Source organism: Chamaea fasciata, unplaced genomic scaffold (genome assembly GCF_029207755.1).
Source record: "Chamaea fasciata isolate MVZ Bird 193981 ecotype frontalis unplaced genomic scaffold, bChaFas1.0.hap1 SCAF_1, whole genome shotgun sequence".
Lineage (NCBI taxonomy): Eukaryota > Metazoa > Chordata > Aves > Passeriformes > Sylviidae > Chamaea > Chamaea fasciata.
The window spans coordinates 106124720-106149536 of record NW_027094086.1 but is presented as its reverse complement, the minus strand read 5'-3'; the positions used below and the strand labels follow the sequence as shown (position 1 = coordinate 106149536).

General features: G+C 40.4%; 1 protein-coding gene across 1 annotated transcript; it reads right to left on the bottom strand.

The window, feature by feature from the left end:
• Positions 1-728: 728 nt before the first annotated feature.
• On the bottom strand, positions 729-23816 carry MATCAP2 (microtubule associated tyrosine carboxypeptidase 2). The gene is made up of 7 exons (XM_066189346.1): positions 23753-23816; positions 19949-20616; positions 12210-12353; positions 9960-10092; positions 8455-8760; positions 7824-7921; positions 729-3847 (listed from the first exon to the last, which is right to left on the bottom strand). Exons 1-7 carry the CDS (start codon positions 23814-23816, stop codon positions 3686-3688), a joined length of 1575 nt encoding a protein of 524 aa, XP_066045443.1. The 3' UTR covers positions 729-3685.
• Positions 23817-24817: the final 1001 nt, after the last annotated feature.

Sequence of the window (24817 nt, the reverse complement as noted above, 5' to 3'; positions counted from 1 at the left end):
AGTGATGGGTGAGTGTTGTGTTTCCCCCTGTCGATGCTGTAGAAGGGGTATCTGGGATGCACGGGGCAAGGGAGAACAGTGGGAACCTATGAAGGGAATGGATTTCAGGCTGTGTTTTCCAAACTTTCTAGCAAGGGAGAGGGAATATGGTATGATAATACTTAGCAGCCTTGCAAGGCAAATTAGGAATTGATTTTTAAAGTATTTCCATTAAAAAGAACCCACAACCCTTGAATGTTATCCTTACTTGTGCATGAGGGAGCTGAGCCATAAGGGGATGGGACTCCCTGGAGATAAGTAGGCACATTTTATAATGTGAGATGGGATGGGGAGTGCAGGAATGAAGCAGCAGGGGAGGGGTGGCTTTGAAGGGTGGATCAAAGTGTTCAAATGGAACATTTGGAGTTGCCATTTCCGCATGGATGGTGCTGAGAATTGCATTGCGGCAAAGAGGCTCCAATGCTGCTTTAGAGCATATCCTAGAAAGTGGATGGATAATTTCCTCATGAGCAGCCAGGCCTTCTGTCTGAGCAGGGAGAGCCATACTCAGTGTAAGACCTCAACAGATCCTTTGTGACCCCAACCCTAAGTGATGTTTTTGAAAACTCAGTCAGAAAGGCACGTCTTCCACACAAAACATAGGATGTCCCAGTTGCTGGAGAGCCGAGGCCACTGGAGAGAGTAAACCTCTCACACAACATGATGTAACACTTCAGTACTCTCATCTCTGTCATTATTTTGTCTTTATTTGTAAAAGTTGTATAAAATGCCTTTCAAAATTGGTCAGGTGAAATGGGGAGGCTTTTCCAATGCTGACCAGGTTTCTGTATAGGAATAACATAGCAAGACATAGATACACAGCAAAGCAACCAGACAGGCAGCCAGGAAAGGCTGCCAACACAGCACTGACACCATGAAACTGTGCAGTGACATGAGCTCACTGCTGCTCACCACTGCTGTCCACACACTCTGTCACAGAACTTCAGTATCACAACTCAGTAACCAGCCTCTTCATAGTGAAAAACAAAAATTCAGGAAAATTCACAAAAGCTACACTTCAAAATTTGAAACACTTTTACAAAGGAGGAATGACATGTCTGATGCCATAAACAGAAGCTGACAGCTTTGCCTATTGCTACATATTGATACTGACCACTTCCAGACTCCAAACTTTGCACCAGGCAAATCTGTTTCAAGAATAATGAAGAATGGAAGTTTAATGGCACCTATTGTTTTGCAAAAAAGGTGATGCAGGTCTTCAAGTAAAGCAAAAAGGCCTGTAGTAGTGCTTAGGGCTACAGAGTGGTAAGAGTCAGGCCTGCAAGCATGGCATTTTGTGGCAGAAGTGTGACTAGCACAGCCTCCTGGTTTTGAGGACACATGCACGTGCCCTTGCTACTACTGTGGGAGGAGGAAAATCACTTTGCTTATGTAGAAGTCATGGGAGACAGGCAGGGATCTCTCCTGTCAGAATGAAATCAGTTCAGAATTGTTTCTTTCTTAAAGGACTGTCCATTTCATATACCCCAGGGTCAGCAAAGTGAACCAGATTTTTCCACGGTGTAGCTCAAATGATCTCTGCCCAGTTGACTCCAAAGACAGCTTTTGACTGTAATCCTTGGCTTGACTTCAGTCTCATGTGGCTTTCTTGCTGTTTTTGGCAAAGGAGCCAAAACCTGGAGCACGTGTGCGTGACTGACTGCAAATGGTTCCTGTCAGGCTGCTGCAACACTGTGTCTGCTCTGCACAGCTCTAAAACAAAGCTGGGCAGGCAAAGTCACCAGTGATCAAACTAGGCAGCTTGAAGGAGGAGAGAAAACAGCATACACAGGCTGAAAGGCTTTCAGCTCCTGAACAATACTGACAACACAAAATTAAGGCTGCTGCAAGCAGTTCTCCAGTCCCTGCCTTGAAAATAACTAAATTTAGTAAATTTATGCTTGTTGAACACATTTTGTTTTTTGCAGCAGCCAGCCAGCTAGCCACTGCAAACAACCTGCAACAGTATCTGAAAGGCAGCTCCTTTTATGGGATTATTCACAAACCTTCAGTCCTCTTAGCCAACCACCACCTTTTCCTCACAGATTTTCCTATGGATCAAAAAATGTGTTCTCAAGATCTTACTGTAATGTCCTGGGTGTAAAACAAGGTGAGAGAGTTATTGCATTTGTTACATTAAAGAACAGGATAAGAGGGGAGGGATACTGTGGCTCAGGTCCATGCAAACGTGGTGCGGAGGAAACCTTGGCCCCATCTACTCACTTTATCCCATGCCAGGCCTGTTACCAGTGGGCAAAAGCAGCAGGTTAAGAAAGGGCAGAAGCCCCGTCCAAGGCTCCCACTAGTTTCTGCCCAGCCTCTCTGACCACAGTTGCTTCCCAGGAGTTCAGAGAAGCCCTTGTAAAGTTCTGTCCACTAAAACAAAACCCTTTGTCAGAATACTTATATACTTTGCCTCACCAATTCCATAATACTCCACAATCAGAAAATGTAGTTTATGTAGTAGGTCCTCTTGCATCATCTAAGTTATTCAGCATGTGACTAGAGAAAGCTCTTTGCTGTAAGGAGCTTTCTCTCCTTGGTTCTGGATATAGCACCAGCAGTTAAAAAAGAGGTAAAGTTGCTTCAGAGTGGTGCAGCACTTCTGTTAGAACACAGGAATAGGGCACTTGGGAGCTGTCTTCACTCCCCCAGTCACATCTTGTTTCTGAAATGAGCTCTGGAAGCTCAAGCTTGCTGTAGTGTGGGGGTACTGCTCAAAAATGTGACCTGATCCTCTGTAGGCTCAGGTGACCCAACAAAGAAATGAGTGTTGCCTGCTGTGCTGGATTGTGGCCCTGTGTTCCTGAATTTATTTAGAACCATAGGTCATGAAATCACAGTTTTGCTTGATCCTCCTTCCAAAACACTGCCATGCTGAATTTCCTAGACATGCTATACTAGTCCTCAAAGGAGAGAGGCCCTTCCCAGAATTCAGCCTCCTGAAACAAGTACTGTACACATAAAGATGTAAAACAGTGTAACTTTTTGAGGGAATGAAGGAGAAAGCTTTGCTACCTGCTTACAGTCATTAAAACAGCACTACCTACCTTTTCTCTCTTTTCTTAAACATTAATCATCTCACAAAAAAACCAAAAAACCCTGAAACTTTTTGTAATGTTACAGACTTCAGTCCTGTGGCACAAAGACCTGCTTCTGTGCACTGCTTTTAAACTTTGTTTTCATTGTAATGATGACTAAATAGGAAAGTTATGCAGACAGTAACACAGCATAATCTACAGCAGTTCTATTGCTATGAACCGTGACAGCTATGACCAAAGATAAGGCAAACAAAAGTGAACTAAGGGGGAATTTCTCCTCTGTCTCCTTTCCTCCACCTCTTAACCTGGGTAGGAAAAGGCAATATATTACAAGAGACAGCACTGAGCACTATACCAAGCACACAAAACAGCGTAGATGATTTGACAGATCACTGCAGAGGAATTTCTTAGCCAAATTTTACAAAAATGCACAATCCCTTTAAAAATAATCAGTATACAATCACAATGCAAAAGGACATAAAGGGGCTTTTTCTGAATTCCACATATTCTGGCCACTCTTCCCTCCCATCCCTCATAAGTCCCTTTTTTGCAAGCTCTGGGAAGTCCAGTTCTACATCCTCACACAGGAAGTGAATGGAGGTCTGTTAATTTATGAGATCCTGGAGCTCCTCGTCAGTCAGCTCATTGACTTCCATGATCTTTTTCAAATGTTCCATGTATCGGGCATGGTCTTGCAAGAAGTGTGGCACCCTCATGTTCTCAATCACAGCTAATCCTTTCAGGCGATCCACGTCCTCATATGAGATCTGTAAGGAAGGACATGGGTCAATTTAGCAGAATAGTCCCATTGCTTCTCTACTGCTGCTATAATTTCTCTCCTGTAAATGAGAAAACATTTCAGAGCAGGGGAATTTAAAATCTTGGAGAACCATTTGAAAACATGAGCAACTGTGTGCTTTAGTGGAAGATGCAAAAGAAGTGTAAATTTAGCAAACGCCTTCATAATTCCTGATTCTGTTTTTGATTCAATCAGTAAACAGATTTGTAGGAATGTGAATGAGAATCATCTACAGCAGCTGCAGGAATAGAGAGGGAAAGGATGGTGCACATGTGAGTCCTGGAATGTCTTCTCAACAAGGCAGAAAGATTTACATGAAAATGGAATAAAACACTGTGCAAAAGACTAAGGAACTCAAAAGGGAGGGCAGGACAGGCATGGCACAGGAAACAATTTGGGAAATGCATGGTGCCAGCTGACCTGAACTGTGATGTTTCATTTTCACTAGTAAATGTGCTTATGCAAAGCTGAATTAAAATGCACCTCTAGTAACTAACTACAGCATGAACAATACCTAAGCATCTCAATTTTAGTTTTTTTGTTTTCCCTACACAATAGCAGAGTGGAGACTGGGTTTGCCTCATGGCATCAGAGCCTTCTGGGTATTGGTGCTGAACTCTCATTTTGCAGCTCTTACAGGACCTGATAGCTTTTTTCCCTAAGGAAAATGGAAAGTCTTATGTTTCTATAAGCTAGGACTTCTAATCACAGGAGCTCAAGATGCTGTGAATGATAGTCCAGAAAGGATGAATGCCTTGGCTGGGCACAAGCTGCCATGGAAGCACAGAGCTGGACCCTTGGGCAGCTGTCCAGTGTGATGAAATTTGTGTGGTTCTTACTTTGTCTCCAAGCTGTGTGTTCTGGGCACCCTAGAGACAGGAGCATATGCACTGGCAAAGCCCACAGCCTCACTGTGCTTACTAGCTGGCACATCCTATTTCTCTACAGGAGGATTGTGCCAGGTAGCTTGAGTGGAGCCTGCTGCTTCCAACCTTTTTGCCCCATGTTTCCTCTAAGGAGCAGAGTCCTGCACAGTCTGCTCTCCCTGGAAGCAGCCTGCCCTCTTGGCAGGTGATGGTTTCTACTCGGCAGTGATTAAAGTGTGCATGAACAATTCACCAATGTGAAAAGGGCAGGAAAGGGCTTTCTGGAAAGACAGGACAATGTAATCCAGATTGCTAAACCTGATCCCTAGAGACAGGTGCCTATCTCAGCGATGATAATTGGAACGAAGTCCACAAAGAGAATCAATTTGCATCTGAGTACACAAGTGTGCTTTTCTAGTTGCAAGGACAAGATGCAACCAATTAAGAAAACAAACAGACACCCATGCCCAGGCTTATTCAAGTCACTAAGGTACTGCTGTTTGAAGATCATGTGGCATCACACCTAATTAATTTACTTAGAAGTGGATACAGAGGAGCTCTACAAAACCATAGCATCTCTCATTCTGGAGACACAGCACCACATGCCATTAAATTCTACCTCTTTTCCTGCCTAAAAAAAGAAAAAGGATCCTTCCCCCCACATATTTATGTTCAGAGGTTTCTGTTACTGCTGCAAACAAGAAACATGTATCTATAATCTGAGATATGGTTTGAATGGAACGCATTTCCCCAGTCCTTGAAATTGCTAAAAAATTACCAAAGTTGACGTTCTGAAGAGATCAAAAACATAATCTCATCCTGTGGTGGAAATAGGCTGTCTTCCTTACCACATGTTATTAGTCATTGCATTAGATAAAAAAGACTGAGGCTAAAACAGGTTTACTTATGCTCTTCGTTATGTGCTCATGTGTTTCTTGGGAAACACAACAGTAGGTGATATTTTGCTGCTTTTACTTTCTCAAACTCTGGTGGTTAAGCTATACTCAAGGGCACCCAATATCTGCATTCTGTTTCTCTTCAGCAATATTTGCATGCAATTACCACATGAATATTTTGCAGTGCATCCTATATTTGATTCTGTCTTGCGAAGTTTTAAAACTGCTCCTTTTAAGAAGCACCTTTTCTGAGGTTTCAAGTGTTTTCCTTAGTCACTTCTAGGTATGTTGAACAGCTTGCATGTATCCACACCACACTGTTCTACACTGTTAGTAATGTCAGAAGCAACAGGAAGGCAGGACCTGGAAAATGTGCCAGCCAAGCTTAATGCTCCCTTTGGAACAACCTGATCCTCCCATTCCACATTAAAAAAACAAATCCCCCATTTAAAGTGGTGACAAACCACTAGGCTAGATCCCAGTGTGAGTTTTATACTTCTCTCTTTCATGAGAGGATATAGAGATATTGGAGTGGGCCCAGTGAAGGGTCTCTAAGATGATTAGGGCACCGGAGCATCTCTCCTGTGAGGGCTGAGAGAGCTGGAACTGTTTAGCCTGGAGAAAAGCAAGCTCATGGGAATCATCAGTGTGTACAAACATGGGAATGGGGCTCTTCTCACCAGCACACACTGGCAGGGCAAGAGCCAGTGGGCAGCAGTTAAAATATGCAAAATTCCATCTGAACAAAAAACACTCTTGTACAATGAGGGTGGAAAAACACTGGCACAAGCCACCCAGAGGGGTTGTGGAGTTAACATCAGTGGAGATATTCAAAGCCCAAATAGACATGGTCCAGGGCAAACTGCTCTAGCTGACAATGCTTAAGCATGGAAGTTGGACTAGATGATGTTGAGAGATCTCTGCAGACCTCAACCAATGTGTGATGCTGAGAGCAGGCATTGCTTTGATACACAAATTTCCAGCCTGACTGCAGATGTCTGAAGCTAAACCATTCAGAATACATTTTAAAAGTTGTAAAGTCAAGCACTTATAAATTATCATACTGCTAGAAACAAACTGCTTGTAGACCCTTAATGTGGGTGCCATGCAATGTGGATCATAGTGGAATCTGTAATTTCATGAGGAATGACTTAGTGTGTTCTTCAAGTGGCCTGACAACCTGCAGACTCCCTGAAGAGAGACAGGCATAAAGCAGTAAAGGAACTGTGTGTTCAGTGGTTTAGCAGGCAGAAGCTGTGTGGAGTTAAGCAGGCTTAAAGCAAAAGGAAATTTCAGAGAGGAAGTTGCAGACTTATTTGGCAGTGTGATTTTATTTTCAAAGCTTCCTAACTTGGTTCAGTTACCTAAATAGCTCTTGCTTATCAATAAGGATGTTTCTGACAGTAAAGGGAAAACTCAAATGTGGACCAGAACCCTCTATCATAATACGCCCCTTCCCTTTATCACCCATTGATTGCTAAGTAGGCAGAAATGTTGGTATACCAGCTCTAAATCCAAGCTCAAGTCAATTTGACTCCCTGTTTATATGAGTATGAACCCTGCTTAATGAACTGTGAAAGCTTAGCAACCCAAGGATTTGGTTCAGGAAGTGTGACAAAATTTCTGCACTTCTTAGGATGATTTGAGAACAAACAAGCTATGGGAGTTAGAATGGACCTAAAATTCATTCACATTCTGTGAATGTAGAAATACCAATATTCTTATTTTTGAAAAATATTTTTGAAAAATATCATTATACCTCATTTTTGAAAAACACCTGCCATCAGTGAGAGAACTTTGAGATGAAATACTCTTTGTGGTGGAACGGGGGTGCATTAATGTCAAATGGCTCAGTTTTTTTTCTGCTAGGACCACTGCCTTATCTAGTACCTGTCTTGTTTGGCCAAGGCAGTCTGTTATACGGCAAGTCAAGTAGTATCCCATCAAGGGAGGAAAGTCTGAGAAATATGCCCATAAAAATCTTAATCTGATAAGTGAAGAATGAGGACAAGCTGGTAAAAATTTTTAGGACCTCAAAATACTTGCAACTTGCACAGTGTAATTGAAGGTGCTGTACAGAGCAGAGAATTCTAGCTCAAAGTAAAAGCACCATGACTCACAGCTCGTTACAGGCAGGCTGAAATGATAAAACAGTACCCTTGGGAATAATGAGCTCAGTCACCTTTCCAAGGGCTGTCAGAAGATGGAAATCAATGGACTCCCTGTATCTCAGGATTCGGAGGATGCCATCCAAGTACACCTGGTCCTTATTGAAACAGCCTGAAAGGAATGGAGATACATTGCACTCTATCAGTGTTTGCTCAAAGCATGTTCTCAGCAGCCATTATGAGCAGAACAATTTTATTTTAAAAAACTAGGTATTTATATCCCTGACTCTGAAAACCTTTCCAAAAACTAGCTAGAAGAAAAAAACCACTAGCCAGAAAAAGAAATCAAACATAGAAGATAGAAGATAGACGATAGGGTCCGTGAATAACCATAGGCGACATTACATCTGTAGAAAGCAGGTCAAACTGCGAATATGAATCTTTTCAAAGTTTTGCATTTATGTTTCACTTCCCCCACAAAAAAAAAAAAAATCCTCTACTGATTCAGCTTGAAGGTCTCACTCATGAGCATTTTCAGCCTTGTTTTCCACAGCAGAATTCCTGAGACCACATTTCAAAAAGTGTGGAGTCCGATTTCTTCCTTTTGCAAAGCTTTTACCGTGTGACATGATTAAGGAGCTCTTAACGCATGTTCTGAAATCCTTCCTGAAGTACAAAACAAGAGAACACAAATGGGGAACTCACCTGGTTGTGAAGTGTCAGTCCACCCTCTCTTGGCCCGTACACAGTAATCCCACCTAGTATTGGGGTCCTTGACAAATTTCCCCACGTCCTGGAAAAGCTGACTGAAGGACATTTGGCTGGCCTGGTACACTGTGTAGTAGAGCAGGGCCGCTCTCCAAAGAAAAGGGTCTTTGCGGAACAGGACGCTGTGAATGCTCGCCAGCCCCTCTTCAGTAGGGTTGATTGGTTTTAACCCGTGTTTTCTACGTCCATTACGGTTGCACCAAGGCTGGCTGTTGTTGTTAAAACCCCGAAAGTAATGAGTTCCTGAAAAAAAAAAAAAAATAAAAGGACTTAGTGGCACTCAGAGCAGAAGCATCCAAAGACTAACAAGTCATTATAAAATATATAAGGAGATACCCATTTCGGAATTCTGAGCTGGTAGGACTGGGCACTGGGAAAAGCGATGACCTTAGCCTTGTCTACAACAGCGAATTTTGTCAAAGATGCAAATATTCACCTGCTGACTGCAAGTGAAATTCCTGAAAATGCTTAAGGAATGCAACTATCAGGAGGATTTGACTTTCTAAATCTGTGAAAAGAAATTTTTGGAAGTCTTACAAGCTGAATTGTCTCTGGCATGGGCTAGGTATCGTAGGGAACAGCAGGAAGGAAAATCAAAGTAAAAGGGCAGAAATGTTGCCTCCTGAAGGTGATTAAACAGCCGTACTGCAGTCTCAGAAGATTCTATGTCCCTTAAAATGTGAGTAACAGTGGTTCTAGATAATTGCAAGGTTTATTCTATGATGGATACTCAGGCACTAGCCAAGTTTATCCATTTTTTATGTACTTAGTTGAAACAGATGCACTGAAAAATTAGTAGAATTTTTCCACAGGACTGGGCCAACCTTGTGTAATGCAAAACCACAGCAATTTTACACCAGTTTAGGGATCACTGGGTAAATTCTTCATACCTAAAGCATGCCTATATTTGCAAGCAGAGCAGCGTGACAGGAGCAGGTTTGTAAAGTGACATGACTGGAGCCGAGGTTGAACGGTCACACTATTTTTGTTTCCCCTTTTTTTTTAAACTCCAGAGTAGTTAAAAAAAAAAATTGCTCTCATGAGCAAAACGTCCCTGAACAGTGACAGCACAGAAGGTATGCCCTGGAGCAGAGCCTCTGGGTTAGCATCATCTGAAAGGATTACTCTTTGCCTGCTCCAAGATTCCTTTGGCATGGGAACTTGAGTGCTGTAAGTGGGACTAGCTGGTAGGCTTACTTCAAAAGTGCGCTCTGGATCTGACCTGAAATGCTAAATGTCCATGAACCCTAGGAATCCTTTTACTGCATGCTGCTATAACAAAAAGGTTTCTCCACCCCTTTAAGATACCTCCAGCACAGGTTCTTTGGACAGGGGTGTTTCCTCTTTCTGTATCTGTCCAGTGCCTGGCCCATCAGTGCGCTGTAAGTAAGAATGCATGCAAGTACTCCCCTTTGCCTGCAGAAGGGATGTCATGCTCATACCAATTTCGTGTCTCAGCATCCCCTCCAGCCAGTGCTCTCGCGCGGTGGAGACATTGATGGTGAGAGTGGGGCGGCCGTTCACCACGGTCATGGAGGCTCGGGACAGCAGGTCCTCCGTGAGATGGACCACAATCTGAAGAGGAGAGAGTTGTTCAGGTAGAACTGAAAGAGCTCTCTTTCCCCTCCTGTTCCTGCTTTTTCCTCTGGCCCTTCCATTATTTAATTTCTCTTGCCCTCCACAACTCTGTCTTGCGATCAGCAATCACCTGAGAGAGCCTTCTGAACGAGTTTGTCCTACTCACCTGTGCTACTGACAGAACCTCAGACTTTTTGGGGTGACTGAGGGTGAAGATCGACCAACATGAGACTGAAAAATTTAGTATGGTAACACTGACTAGACTCAGAGAGCAGGGAGCAATTGCATGCACAATAAAATTAGAGAAAATTCCAGTTTTTGAAATGTGTTGAATTATCTTACTGAGAACTGAAAATGCTAGGTGAGAATACATTAATTCACTAGGTATCTATATAATTAGCTGTCTGAAAGCATTTCAGTTGTAATTCTAAAGCCACTTGAATGAAAGGGGGAAGTACTGTGTACTTTTCCTCCTGTCGCATGATGCAGACTTGAAATACCGAAATACTGGTATTGTTTTTGCTCTATAGAGCAAAATAGTTCTCGCTTTCCTTTTCTCTCTTGGAAAACTGGTAATCAAAACAAAAACTGGCAGAGAAGGAAACTAATGCATATTGATATATTTTATTATTTGACTTCAAAAAGCCTTTTTAAACAAGTGACTGAGAGGGAAAAGGGAAACCCTTTGTTGAAGATTAAGCACCTTTTCCTCTTAATGAAAAGCCTAAAAAAGCAGTACCACTCAGAAGAGTACAAGAGAGACTACTGTAAAGAAAGATTACTTTTTTTAGTATCCAAAAAAGGGATACTAAGGCAGGGATCAAAGGCATGAATATGACACTTCCCTGTACTCACCACTCAGCTTCAAGTTCAATAGCAAACGGTCAGTCCCATAAAACTTGCATTTAAGAGGCAGGAAAAATAGGTGTATTCCAAAACATTTAGATTTAAAGGTGCCACTTAGCTTTATTAACCCCTCTTCAGATGGAGAGAGTATTTTCATTTTTTAGACCATCCTAAGCATGATGTATTAACCCTATTTTCACAGAAAAAGTGAAGCATTTCATTAAGAAAGACATGGGTTGCTGGATGAGGATGTAGGATCCAGCTGCCATGAAGTCAAATCAAGACAAAAAATGAAGAGGGAGATAAAAGCACAGGAAAACACAAAACATACAAATATTTTCTGCTTGCTCTAAATTGTAGTTTATTAATCCCACTCTTAGAAACACAGGTAAAGTCTGGTTATCAGTGTCAAATCACAGTCTCACAAAAATGTGTGATGAGTTTAGCAGTTTCTCCTAATAATACTGTATTTACCAATTAAACCTAGTTTCTGGGAAATTAATTTTTGTCTCATGATTCCAGACTCCTCTTGCTCACCGCCAGTGATCTCATCCAAGTCTTTGACACTGTCATCTGATGTTTTCATTTGGAAATTTCATTTTGGATTAATCCCTTTTTTATACATTCAATTTCATCTGACTTTTCCAAGCAATTTCATGTAACTTCATCAAAGTGGTCTTCTAAAATTCTGAATATAGAAAATAAAGTTTTTTTCACAGGGCTCTAAAAAATTAGATGGTTAAAGCCAGGAAAAAAAACAGCACTCAAACCAGCCCCACAAGCTCTTTCAGACATTTTTATTCACTTATGTCACTTTCATTTGTGTTGCTTCTTATAAATCACTCTCTTGGGCTGCTGATTATTTTTCTTGGCCTTTTCTTAACTCTTTCCTTTGGGGTAAATAATTTGACACAGGAGAACAGATGGCAGAACTGATGAATAAATGGAAATGTGCTGGTCTCCAAGTAGCTTAAAAAAGGAGGGAAGGAAGGGTGTCGTTCTTGGGTACTCCCAAAAGAAGAGAGTTTAAGAACAAGCATATATGAATCAGGAAACAGGCTCAGAGAGATGACTGAAGCATTCACAATGAATTTGTGTCGTTTCAATTGTTCAAACATTGGACTGGGCTTAGCCATGAGAAAAGTATGATGTAAGGAATATTCTTGTAATTATGGAGAAAAGGCCTCCCAGATGGTCTCTTGGGTCCATCCCTGTGTAATGTCTAAGGTCTACCTAGTGTTTTTTTCCTGATCCAGTGTAGGACTTACCTCACCAAGACAGCCTTCTTTCACCATGTACTTCCTGACGTGATTCCAGATGCGACTTTTGGTCAGCAAGCTGCCTCCAGTGGCCTGTTCAAATTTTTCATAGCTCCCATATTTCTGCAATGTTCGCTTCATAATATTAATGGACTATAAAATGAAAAAGCATAGCAAATATCAGTGCAGTAAGATCCCCGTGTCAGACTGACACTTGTATTCTTCCTCTCAATCTCTCTTCTTTCCTTAGTTTAAAATTCTTCTTTTCTTAACTCACTGGCAGTCACTAACAGGCTGTACTCATTTAATACATGCTGACATGCTCTGCAATGAATTTATACCATCTTCAGATGTACATTAATGCCAAAGTACTAAAAAAACTCATTCTGATCAACTCATCTTAGACCCACATACATCAGTATGATGATTAAATGATTATCAGTCTAGTGAAATAATACCCATTTTCTCTTTAATTTTGGCAATGTTGTACAACTGCCTGGTAAAACAGATGTAAGAGGTCTCCAGGACATTTCCAGTTTGACAGCATGTTTCTTTTTATATTTTTCTGAAGAACTTGAAAAAGATCAACTCTTACTGTCTTCTCACTTCATTTCTTGGCATTTTCTAATTTAGAAACACTGAACCATGATTAAGCAGATGTGTAACTATAATTTTAACAATGATACTTCTACAAGAATGTCTCCTTACAATGAAATCCCTTGTACCAATGGGTGTCTGTGTGAGAAAGGAGGAGAGAGAGCAGGAACTTTTATTTACAGAACTTTCATTTAAACTTTTCATTTAAACCACAGTACTCCTTTACAACCCCCCAAAATGAAGGCCTATTTAATGAGATAAATAGAGTGGTATCAAAAATTCTCCAACGTATTACTGCTAGAAGAAGTCCCTTATAGGTGCAAAGCTTAGTGCAGTGCCTATAACCATGACCTGAACTTTGCATATTGAAGATTTTATTGGTGGGGTGTGAAACGCTCATCCCCAGTTATCTTCTTTCCATAAAGTCATTTCACACCCTTAAAAGAAAATGTGGTATGGAATAACTTCTTTCCCAGCAACAGTCCAGCTACAGGGAATAGCTTTTTGTCATAGACTTGATAACAGAAGCTCATGGCACTACCTTAAAAAATAAATGTTCTTGCTAAGAAAATACCACTAACAATAAAGGTGAAAATCAAGCAGACTGAATCTCTTTTTACATTACACACTTATATCCCTTCATGAACATGTTTGTCTACAGTTATGTAACTCTGACATTGGCAGATTGACTGATGTGCCACAAAAATTGGATTAATTTTTTATCTCTCACAGCTACCAACAATCCTTCTCTAATGTTTTTCAAGTTGAAACTAAGCAACCATGAGTAATTGCTACTGAAAACCATAAATGATAGCTAGACATATTCCTAAAGTCTAATAGCTCTTTGATGAGGGAAATGTCACTTACTTGAATGTCAAAAAATATTGCACCTACTGTTCAGTATTTCTTTGTCTTGTATATTTTTCCAAACCATTTTCTTCCTTTTTTTAAAATTACCCATGAATTTTATCTTCAAAAAACATTATCTGTTTTACAATTTTTTCAGTGTCTGCACATGCTGAGACATTTGCCTGTCTTATACAAAATCCTTGGTTGAAGAAGCAACCTAAATTTTCCCACCCTTTTCCCAGGAAGTTTATTCTCAGCCAGTAGCCTGAACAATTCATGATAACAGTTCTTCAGTCTCCTTTGTCAGGTGCCAGATCCTTAAGATATTTATGTCACCCACTAGTTGTTTGGTATATCGGGTTTCTATGAACATTAATTAACTTTATTTGTTCACTCTGGAAGAAGTCATCTCTCAATCAATCTTCTAGCATGAACTTTGTCTTCACAACTTGTTGATATTAAATTTCAATTCAATCTATAAGACTAAGTATCCACTTAAATTCTAGGATGCCGAAGTTAATTTGAAATGAAATCCCAGAAGACTCTCTGACCTTAGCTGGAGTGCAGGCATTTTCTAAAACCACTTCATTGCAACAGTGAGAAAATGAGCACTGAACACATGAAAACCTCCTGCTTGGCTGTCTATAACAGTAAACTCCCCGGAGCTGAGACCTTGATGCTACAGGAGGCAGCAGGATTTTGGGAGTCAGGAGACTCAAGCCCTATCTCTGCCTGCCTGCAGGCACCTTCCTGGGCTGTTGAAGACTTTCCTAAATGCTGTGAGATACTTCAATCAACAGCACAATACAAAAAGCAGGTTTTCAGGCACAGGTCCTCCTGAAGAAACAAAGACCCACTCCAACCCCTCCTACCTCAACCTGACAGAGTTCACAGCTTCAAGGGGCAACTTCTTTATATGCCATGCTAGGTAACCCAGATCCTGGCATTCCATCCACATCCAGACAGGTGTTGCAACTCCTGCATACTGAGAAAGTCATTAAGCTTAAGACTCGTCATTGCTGAACAGACATTCAGAAATTACTAAGAAGAGAGCTCATCCCTATCACCTTCTCTATTGACTCTGTTTCAAGTGAAACAGAAAAAAATCCCGAAAATTCTTTCCAAGCAGGCGGGTGTGGCTGGAAGCACCAAAACAACAGGGAGAGCCATCACACACAGACACATTGCACACAAATCTCTGGGGAGTGGCAGATGGCCCTGACACTGGGATGAGCCCCATCCCCAGTAATGTTCCTGGTTTGGACACTTCTTGCCACAACCACTCCCTTTGGAGGTGGCTCCTGAGTGGAAAAGGTTTGGAAAATGTTTGGTTTCCAGGCACTGACTACAACACCAAGCCCTTAATTTGGGATTCTGCACCTGCCTACAAGGTGAGATGACTCAGTCAGGTGTTGCAAGAACTGGTTGGGAAAGGGGAAAATCCAGACCGGTGTGACAGCTGCTGCCACTGCAGCATCCAACTGTGAGCTTATTTTCCAGCCTCTGGGCCAGCAGAACACTGGTACTGCTGCAGTTCCTGAAGCCAAACTGTAAACTCTCCAACAACAAGTAAAAAAATGGAAGAAAAGAAGAACAATGTGGCTGTACCAGGTTACTGGTTAGGAGTAATAATTCCTGTTTATTTTCAATATTACCTAAAATGTCTGCTTATCCCTCTGATCACTACCAAAGAGTGCCAAAAGAAGCAGCAATCCCAAGACAAGCCCCCTTGCACAGTCAACTCTACAGATGCTCAAGAAAGCAATGACACAGAAGCACCAACAAGAGCAAGGCAAGGCTGTTTAATTGACTAGTTTAGATTATGGTGGTATTGGCTTTTTAAAACTAATTATTTACAACCAAGTAGGTCTCTGAATCCCAAGTCACCATGTTCAGCAACACAGCCCAGTGGTTTAGAGTTATTGTAGAAATATGTACTGATAACACCTCTTGTGAATAGTGTGAGGTAAGCAAATCAGGGAAGGGGCTCAGTGCTCTAGGAGTCAGCCCCCTAATTGAGCCAGCCACATCCTGCATTCAGAAGCAGCTCTGCTGCAAAGTGGTTGCAGCCTCTGCCAAAATTTCTAAGACAGACACACGCTACTGCCCTTCTTCCTGAATATCTGCTGGGGGGAAAAAGCTTCCAAGGTGCATCATTAGCTAACACTTAGTACCAGGCTGAGCTTGTTAGTCTAATCAACAGCCATAACATGGTGGCTGTTTGGCTCAGGAGGAATGGTGGGAGGAAGGTAAGTGTAGATTTTTGAGGCTAGTTCCCTCAGGCTGTAGTATTTTGGGTTTTAGTCAGTGTTTATATAGGCTTTTCTTTTGTATGCTTGTTCTTAGTGGTATAAAGGTCACATTTAAGTAATTTAGAGCTGGTAGAAATATTTTTAATTGAAAATTTCTAGATTACCTTGTAAAGACTTCGGAGTTAGTACTCACTGGATTTTTGTATGAGATTGTTCTGAAGTAAAGCTATTTTCCTACTGTGGTATTAGTAGAAGTGATCTATTAGTCTCCTTTAGGGGAAGAGAGTTTGTTTGTATCAGAGCCTGAGAATCTGTGCCACTTGGATGGCCTGATATGCTTTGTGTTATGTATTAGCACACCTTACCTACAAATCTTAGTTAACAAGGGAATTTGTTACTAGCGGAGAATGAAGTGTTTTACAATTAAGTGCTTTTTACAGACAGTGTCATGCTCTTGAATCTTCCACATGCCCAAGGTTTGACATCACTTGGACATAGCAAAGGATTACTCAGTGTTGAATGCCATGTTGTTCAGCCTTCCAGCTCCACCTAAATTTTTTTCCCAACATCTGATAAATTTGCTAATTGTAGGTTACTTTTATTATTGCCTTAAAAGGTGTCACACAAACACTTGTAATGTGGTATAACCGGTTTATTTATGAACTCAAAACTGCTATACTCTTATGAGTACAAGGGAAGAAGATGTATAATTCTTTTGGTGGAGGGATCGCTCATTTGTCATTTGATGATGGTTGGGTTTGGGTTTCTTTTTTTTTTTTTTGTTGGTTTTTTAAATGCATATAGAAATAGAATTCTTGCTGCCTTGTATGATTCAAAGAAACATGTTACCCAAAATTGCAACTTGCTGATTTTGGTTCAGCAAATTGCAACTGTTAAGTTCATCTGCTCTGCAAACACAGGGAACAATTATTTCTAAGCAAATATTGCCACCTCTTGCATCTGAGAATAATAAACACTTTGAGTGCTAAGAAACTTCACAATGAGAGGTAAGTGGTTTGAGCCAGAAAACTTGTAGAGCACAGAGCTGCTGCAGTGACCTTGAAACAGTGGTAAGAGAATTAACTTCTGTAATATCAGATATGATAACCAATGTGAAAAGTGCAAATCTGCATGCTATTTTCTATTCTCCAGTGTACTTGTCTAAAGGCACCTTATTGTGTGACTCATGAAAAAACCTTGTTGTGAAGAAAATATCATAAAGTAGGAAGAGAGAAACAAACAGAACACAGAATGAGAAGAAATACACTAAAATTAGCATTTTTAAAATGCATTAATATCTCAAAAACGTTTTCTCTGTGTCTGTGAAAGGCAATCAATAAAAGTGTTGGGCTGTGCCCAAGGTTTAAAAGCTTTGATTTAAGAAGAGGCATGGGGTAAAGTGGGTGCTCACAAGCCTGTGTGTTCCCCACTGCAGCATTGCTGGGTTAAGGGTTTGCAAATCTTCAGTGCTCTTTGCCTTTAAAAAAATAAACAAATGGGGCAGAGTGTGATTTGTCTTCCAGACATATTTCAGTAATGCTATATTAACCAATTTCATAGACATGCACAAATGCAGAAAGGGCAATAAGAAAACACAATCTGTTTTAATGTCCTAGCAGGCTATGCACAGCTGTAAGTAAAAAGATTTTTGACATGACTGAAAAATTCCCTAAAATTGTGAAATGTCAGGTTTTTGAACTCAATTCACTTAAGCATCCTAAAAGGCCCCTCTAAAAATGGTGGGTTCCGTCAGTAAGAGCTGACTGTACGAGCTTTTTACTCATAAAAGAGCAAGCAAGTGTAAGTTGCCATGAGCACCTTTTGTCGAAAAAAAAAAAATAGGAATAACTCTGTTCACAGTTACCAAGCCTTTCTAAAATAAGTGGAGCAATAAACAGAAGCCAAATATGCCTAAAAAAAAAACCCCAACAAAACTGAATTGAACCTTCTTGTAGCAAAAAGGATGACTACACACAGTTGCATTTTTTACTGCAAGACCCAGCTCTTGATACTGCGAGTACTTTTTTTGCCACTGATGTCATCCTTTCTGATCTTAACTTCCTGTAAAATACCTACGTGTTTCTTCTGACAAGTAAAATCTGTGTGGAAAAAAAAATAGCAATGAGGAAAAGCAAGTGTTCCTACAATACTTGCTGATTAAAATTTTGATTAATGCTGCTTTTTCTGGATAGTAAATTTGCATGAAATTAAATTCAAATTTGCGTGGAGATGAAAATTTCTAAAGCTAGTTGTAGATATGAGAGAGAGAGAGTGACACCTGCTGGGCTTGGAGCTGTGTTAAAGCTGCTGGTTTGGGCCTTTTTAAGTGCAAGGTATTTCTGTCTGGTATTTTTAGGAGCTGAACTTTGCATACATGCTTTTCTAGTGACTAAGACTAAATCTTATGAAACAATTTACATCTTCCTTGTTAATCGTCAGAAATATCATACTTCCTTGAATATTAAATCGTTCACTGCCTTTTATAAAGTTGTTACAGAGCCTTTATTTTCCCATACTTTTTATGGACAGGGAAAAGGTAGAGTTACAAATCAGAATAGTATTGAGGAATAATTTGTTGTTAAAATATTCAGTACTTAGGCTTAGTGGGTTTTGTTAAAAGAAGGGTAAACCAAAGACAGGCTTGCTCCAGAAAATCATCACGCATAAAAGGACTTTTAAGGCTCTCCTAGCTCACACTATATGGGATAATTTGTATTAAATTTGGTTTGTCAAATCAGTAGTTGTTGATTTGCTGTCATCTATGTTGCTAATATTGCTACCAAAAAAAAAAAAAATCAAAGGAAAACCTATTAAAAGGCCCTAGTCAAAGAGCAGTTTTATTTGGTGTCATTACGACTTAGTTTGTTGTTTGGAAATATGGAAGAAGATTTTAAGAATAGAATAGCTGTTCCCTTTTCTCATAAAGAAAATAAATTTTTAATGAAAACCCAGAAACTGAGTTGTTAAAATATACAGATATTTTCAATGTGAAAATGGAGACTATCAATACAATGATGTAATGGGTAATAACACTTTTGTTCATTCTTGGATTTAGAAAAAGAAAAAAAATCAGTCTGTTCACAAGTCAGGAATCAGTTCTTACAATCCCTAATCCTTTTAACTCACCTATCTTTTCCACCAGGAATTTTCATTTTCAGTGAAACGTTCATATCACAAAGAAGTGAAACTCATGGAATGGCAGAATGCCTTTGAAAGTTAAGTATCACCTGAAAACATGACTCTGTTTAAAAAAGCTTGTCAGACTTAAATAAGATCTGGACCATTTTAAAATAAAAAATCCTCTAAAACATTTAAAAATAGCAAAAGTGGGAAGAATACTGCTTCTGCTACTGTACAGATAAGCGCTGGGTTTTGCCACTTAGGTCAAAGTTGAAAGCAAGGCTTTTGTGTGTGTTGTTTAGGTCTTTTTGTACCTCAGGTAGGAAGCCAAGGCAGTTACACAGAATGGGAATGTCTGTAGCTATGCTACCAGTGTGGCTGCATGTTATGAAAAACCAAAACTGTCTTCTTAAAATTTACCTCTCTCTGGAATGGAATTTGGCTGCTGCTTAACTGAGTCTAATGCATATTCAAATACCCTTTCAAAGTTGATTAAAACAAGGAACATCAACATATGCTTATCCAATAATGAACGACCTCAATTAATTGCTATACCCTCCCAATCCCTGTGTCACCAAGAGGATTGGCAGGATTTCTATGCTGCCTTATTCCTCTGCCTGTTTGGGCACTGTATTTTTCCTGTACTTCATTGCCTAAAAAACTTTACTGCTTTAAATTATGTTTCATGTAAACCCATTTAGAAGGAACTGTGCCTTTATGCTTTAAAATCCTGTGAACTTTGGGAAGGTTTTAATTTTTTTAATAAGTAAGATTTTATTTCAGTTCTACTAGTGCATTCTTATCTTTGATGCATTTTTCAAACAGCAGGGGAGAATAAGGAGAAATTACTTGCTATAAACAAAGCCAAATACCACATAGGTGTAGGAAGAAATAACCATTGGAAATGGAGGGGAATAAATGTAACTATACCTGCTTAAGGAATCTGTCGGATGCATGGCTGTGCTTAGCTAACACGTTTGGCAGAGCAGGGTTTTCATACTCAAACTGCGGATTGTACGTGAAATCCGAGCTGAAAAATTTAACCTTCTCTTTCTCCACGTTGGACGGCTTGATTGCCGTCAGCAAACAGAGCTTTTGGCCAGCGGCATCGCCTTCCTTCCCGCGGCTCTTCGCGGCCTGGGATTGCTTTGGCTTGGTGAGGCCGGAGTGCTTTTTGCTCCTGCTCCTGGGCCGCGGTGGTGGCGGCGGCGCGGCGCTGGCCGCGGCGCTGGCGGCGAGCCGGAGGGCGGCGGGCACGGGCCCGGGGCCCAGCAGGGGCGGCTGCCGGGGCCCGCAGCACCAGCCGGGCAGCGGCACCTGCAGCCGGCGGGGCTCGCCGCCCCGCCAGCTGCAGCAGCACTTGGCGGTTCTCCTGTGCTTCTTGTGGTGGGCGGAGGGCTGCTTCTGAGCGTGGTGCTTTTTCTCCTCCTTGCTCTGCAGAAGGACGTTGTAGCTGCTGGTTCCTGTTGTGAAAATGTCCTTAAGGATGCCGGAAGGTGGATGCTGGAGACTGTTTTCATTATTAATGTTCAGCTTATATACTTCCAGACTCAGGACTGATTTCCTAGAAAGCTCTGTCTTAGGCCAGTGAAGTTTTTCTGTATTTAGGAGAAAAAAAAAAAAAGAAAAAAAAAATAATGAGGACAAACTTGATTTTCACAAAGTGACACTAATCATGAGGACTCAAAGCTGCAACATAAAGGAAACACAAAATGTCTTAACTTCAGTCACATCACGTTAATCCTGACTTCTAGGCATGGGGGAGAACTGAGTGTGTCTATCACTTTTGAACAATCAGGCTGGGACTCTAAGAGCCAGCTAAATGAGTATTTTACACTTGCATCTCCATGCACAACTACACTGCCGGCAGCTAAGAACTTTGTTGTTAAAAAAAAAAAAAAAGACTCTGCAGAACTTCCCGGATATTTACATTAACATCTACATAGCTACATTAACAAATGTAAAATTTTGAGCTGATTGATCTTTATCATTGATCTTTATCTTTCTGTAAGGATAAAGAAAAAGTTAAAAGATAGGAAACTGTATAGGAGCATGTGAGCAGTGTTTACACTGAAGTCCCACAGGGATCTGTGCTGCGATACAAGCAGTCTGGTGTGATCGCATCTGCAAAATCTGACTCACGGAATTTACTCTCAGAAAAGGGTGAGAACACTGGAAAGGGCCAGCCACTGTGAACAGTCTACAACGGCATATGGATAGCAATATATGTTTAAAAGGCTTCAGTTTCACGTGTTCAGTCTTAATACAGGCAATAAGCTATATTTAAAGAGGTGAAGAGATCAGGTAGTTACACTCCTGAAAAGCTGTAAAATAACACGGGTATTTAATCTAATCAAAGGTGTTCTACAATAACAGCCGGCTTAAAAAAAAACACTTGAGAAGAAACATTGTAAACTGAACTAAGTGTAAGATGCAAATAAAGTTTCTTTAATGAGTGAACCCTCCTTTCTTGCTCTGACCCCTAGCATAGCCTTCGGGGGAGATTGGTCCCTGGTCCAGAGCAGCTGCACGGAAAAGTCATTGAGGATTAAAACTGAATTTAACATTTGTGCTGGCTTGTAAGAGAGAAGTGACCTCGTTTCACTGGTTCTAACCATCCCCTCCTCTTGACAGCCAGTTCCTTCTAGGACATTAGGTGAGCTGAAACTACAGGTACAAATAGTGCCACAGAGAAATGTTTCCTACTTCTGTACCTAAAATAAAAGGATTCACAGAAGAGGCGATATGGCTGAAGCATTATTAAAGCCTGCAAAAGGGATTTGAGCTTCATCCCAAAGTTATGTGTAGTAGAGCTGTAATTACTTTACACACAGTAATTATACTCTGAATGTAACAGTAGCAAGAGATCATTATATGCCTCCAAGGTGGAAAAAAATCAACAGTGGCTGAATTTCAGCTTTACTTTCACAGTAAAATTCAGTTTTGCTCCCAACATAAGCACCATGACAATGTATTTCATGCTGTTGGACCTCTGTCAGTTCCATATCAACCTGTGTTCCTCAGTTCTCCCAGACATCCTGTCCTAAAAAAACCCAAAAAGACCAGAGGTCCCATTTGCAGGAACATATGATGGGTGATCTACAGCCTGGGTGTTTTCTCCACTGGAAAGAAGAGAGATAGAAGCATTAGATTATTACCTTTCACTAAAGCATGTGTATCCTACGCAAACTCATTTTTCTTCCATGGTAAGTTTGTGAATTCCCTTTCTACGCCTGGCACAGGAACGTACTCCTTGGCATTCCTGTTCAAATTCTGTCAAATCATTCTCTTCACATACGTGACAACCTGCCTACATGGCTTATCTTTCTTGCCTATGAGCTGTCGTGGTGAGAAACCACAGTTCCCTATCACTAGGAGAACAACATCAAACTAAATATATAAAAGAGATGCATTTTTTGGACAACAGAATAGGATGACCACTCTCATATTCCTTGGCAAGTATTTGAGATTGACTTCAGACCTGCATCAACTATTACAGTATGAGAATCCTTACTTTTAAGAAGGGTAAATGAAAACTAAGGTTTCCAGAATGTCTGAACATATATTAAATTTCTGAGCACGTGACTTTGCTTAGGTAGACAAAATTGCAATTGGAAACTATACAGACAAACATAGACAAAGAAATAACATGCAACTAGAGGCATTAACACGTCACCTTCTCTACTAACCAGCTCTTAAACGCCATGAAGAACATAAAAGTCTTAAATTGCTGCTATAATGGAACAATTTGAACTAATATTACACTTGTATCTAAGAAGTGATAAATAGAAAAAACCCAGAAATTTATTTCAAGGAAACAACTCAAAATTACCTTAAACCACCCATTCCCTCCTTCCCCAACACTTGTGTCAATCTAATACCAAAAACTCATGACAGCAAGCTGTTAGAGCTAAGAGGTACAGCTGGCCAGTGATGAATGCTTTTATATGTAGACAATTGCTGAATGCTGTAAATCAAAATTCTCCTTCAAGTGTCACAAATGGTGGTTGACTGCTGAACATGCACTGGCAGGTTTCACATGCACATGGCTGATATCAAAAATAGTTGTTCCCAATCTGTAGTTACTTTATAAGCGTGATCTCGTAGCAAAGTGATTTTTCAGCTGCCAAATTAAGTGTGGCTGTCCTTAATTTTCTTCTGACTAAAGGATACTGTTCCGTGCCTATTTGTGCTGGAAACCTAGAATCAACAGGTAATCTAGCACATTTTAAATTTTATCATAGATAACAAAGCAGTTTTCACAGAAGTCATTTAACTGCCATTCTAAAATTTTGTAGAGGTCTTCTCAGTATGATTACCAAATAAATTAGAAAATAATATTTGAGACTATGTCAAAATCATGTTGCAAAGCACCAAATTTAAAACTCTTTCTCTAATACATTTGTTTAAGCTATAACATATTTTAAACCCACATCTGTGAATCAGACAACATTGACCAAACTAAGAATATACTGTCTTCTAGGAAACTTGTCTTACTATATCCATGAGTTTCCAATGATTACTATGCCTGGTGATTGAAAAAGAGATCTAGTATTCTGAATAAAAAAACAAATTCATTGCACAGCCTGCCTCCTGAAAACCTGCTTTCATATTTATTTCAAAAAGTACTGAGATACCGTGCTGCTATAAAGTAGCCAGTCAGAATGGATTATCAACCCAGATTAATTGCATGGACTGTTTAGCAGTGATTTCCAGCTTTTAAAATCTGGATACCATTGGACAGATGACTGGAAATTACTTCTAAAAGATACGAAAAAGGCAAATTGAAAACCACCATGCTACGGTGTAAAAGTGATACCAGGATACAGATAGCACGCTACAGATCTTTTGTATCTCATCCACATGTGCTGCATGTGGTCTGAGAAGTACAAATCTGATTTTCCTGACTTGACTTATTTCTGTTTTAGCAGTAGAAAACTGTCAAAGAACATATGCCAGCTCCAGTTACCTTTGAGAACCTCCCTTGTGTAATTTATGTACAAGGATTCTTTTCATTGTTCTCACTTCCGAACAGTCAACAGTCACAAAGTCACAAGTCCTTCAGCAACTAAAAAAAACAAACCCAAACCCACAAGCAAGCTAATTAGTCTCTTCCTAAAAGATTCTCCATCATGTTTACTTTCATTTATTTATATCTTGTTCCTTTCTGCAACAACACATTAATAAAAACATGGTCCTAGAGACACAGGTGAAATATTACATGCAACTATCTGCCACGTTTTGAGCACAAGGTGATGGCAAGTGATGAGCAAGTAGGGGACAGAAGGGCTGCCTGCCCCCATTTTGTCATAATTAGGGTACCAAAGAACAGAAAACCCTCCTGTTAATGGCAACTTGGGCCAGAGTGGAGCTCTACCCCTCTTTAGCGCCACGATGTTTGGTGTCTGCTGTCCCACAAGCCAGGCTAGCAAGGCAGCCAGGCAGCCAAAGGCAACTACCCCTTGTGAGTATAAAGAATCTCACAGACAGCAGATTGTGCCTTAGCCAAAATCCCATCACTGTCAAGACATCAGTTGGAACTGGCAGTACTGGACTTATTTCATCCTGCAGACACAAGTGTACTACATGTCACGGAACAATTCAAAATACTGCAGGCTTGATTTTGCAAAATCTGTAAATTCCATTTATATACAGTAGCTATTCCAGTGTCACAGCAGTAATGGAAAAGGGATGGAGTCCATGAGTGCTAACAGAGAATATGTGGGAACCACAAATTTCATGACGATTCTGCGCTAATGAAACATTTTCCATATATAAATTGCATCCCAGTCACTAGCC

Excerpts from the sequence above, each read along its gene's own strand:
- MATCAP2 (XM_066189346.1), bottom strand. The coding sequence starts at position 23,816 with ATGGTGGTTTTCAATTTGCCTTTTTCGTATCTTTTAGAAGTAATTTCC. Across the intron at positions 12,354-19,948 it reads CCGACAGATTCCTTAAGCAG|TCCATTAATATTATGAAGCG; the intron begins GTATAGTTACAT and ends TTCATTTTATAG. Across the intron at positions 8,761-9,959 it reads GATGCTGAGACACGAAATTG|GAACTCATTACTTTCGGGGT; the intron begins GTATGAGCATGA and ends TTTTTTTTTCAG.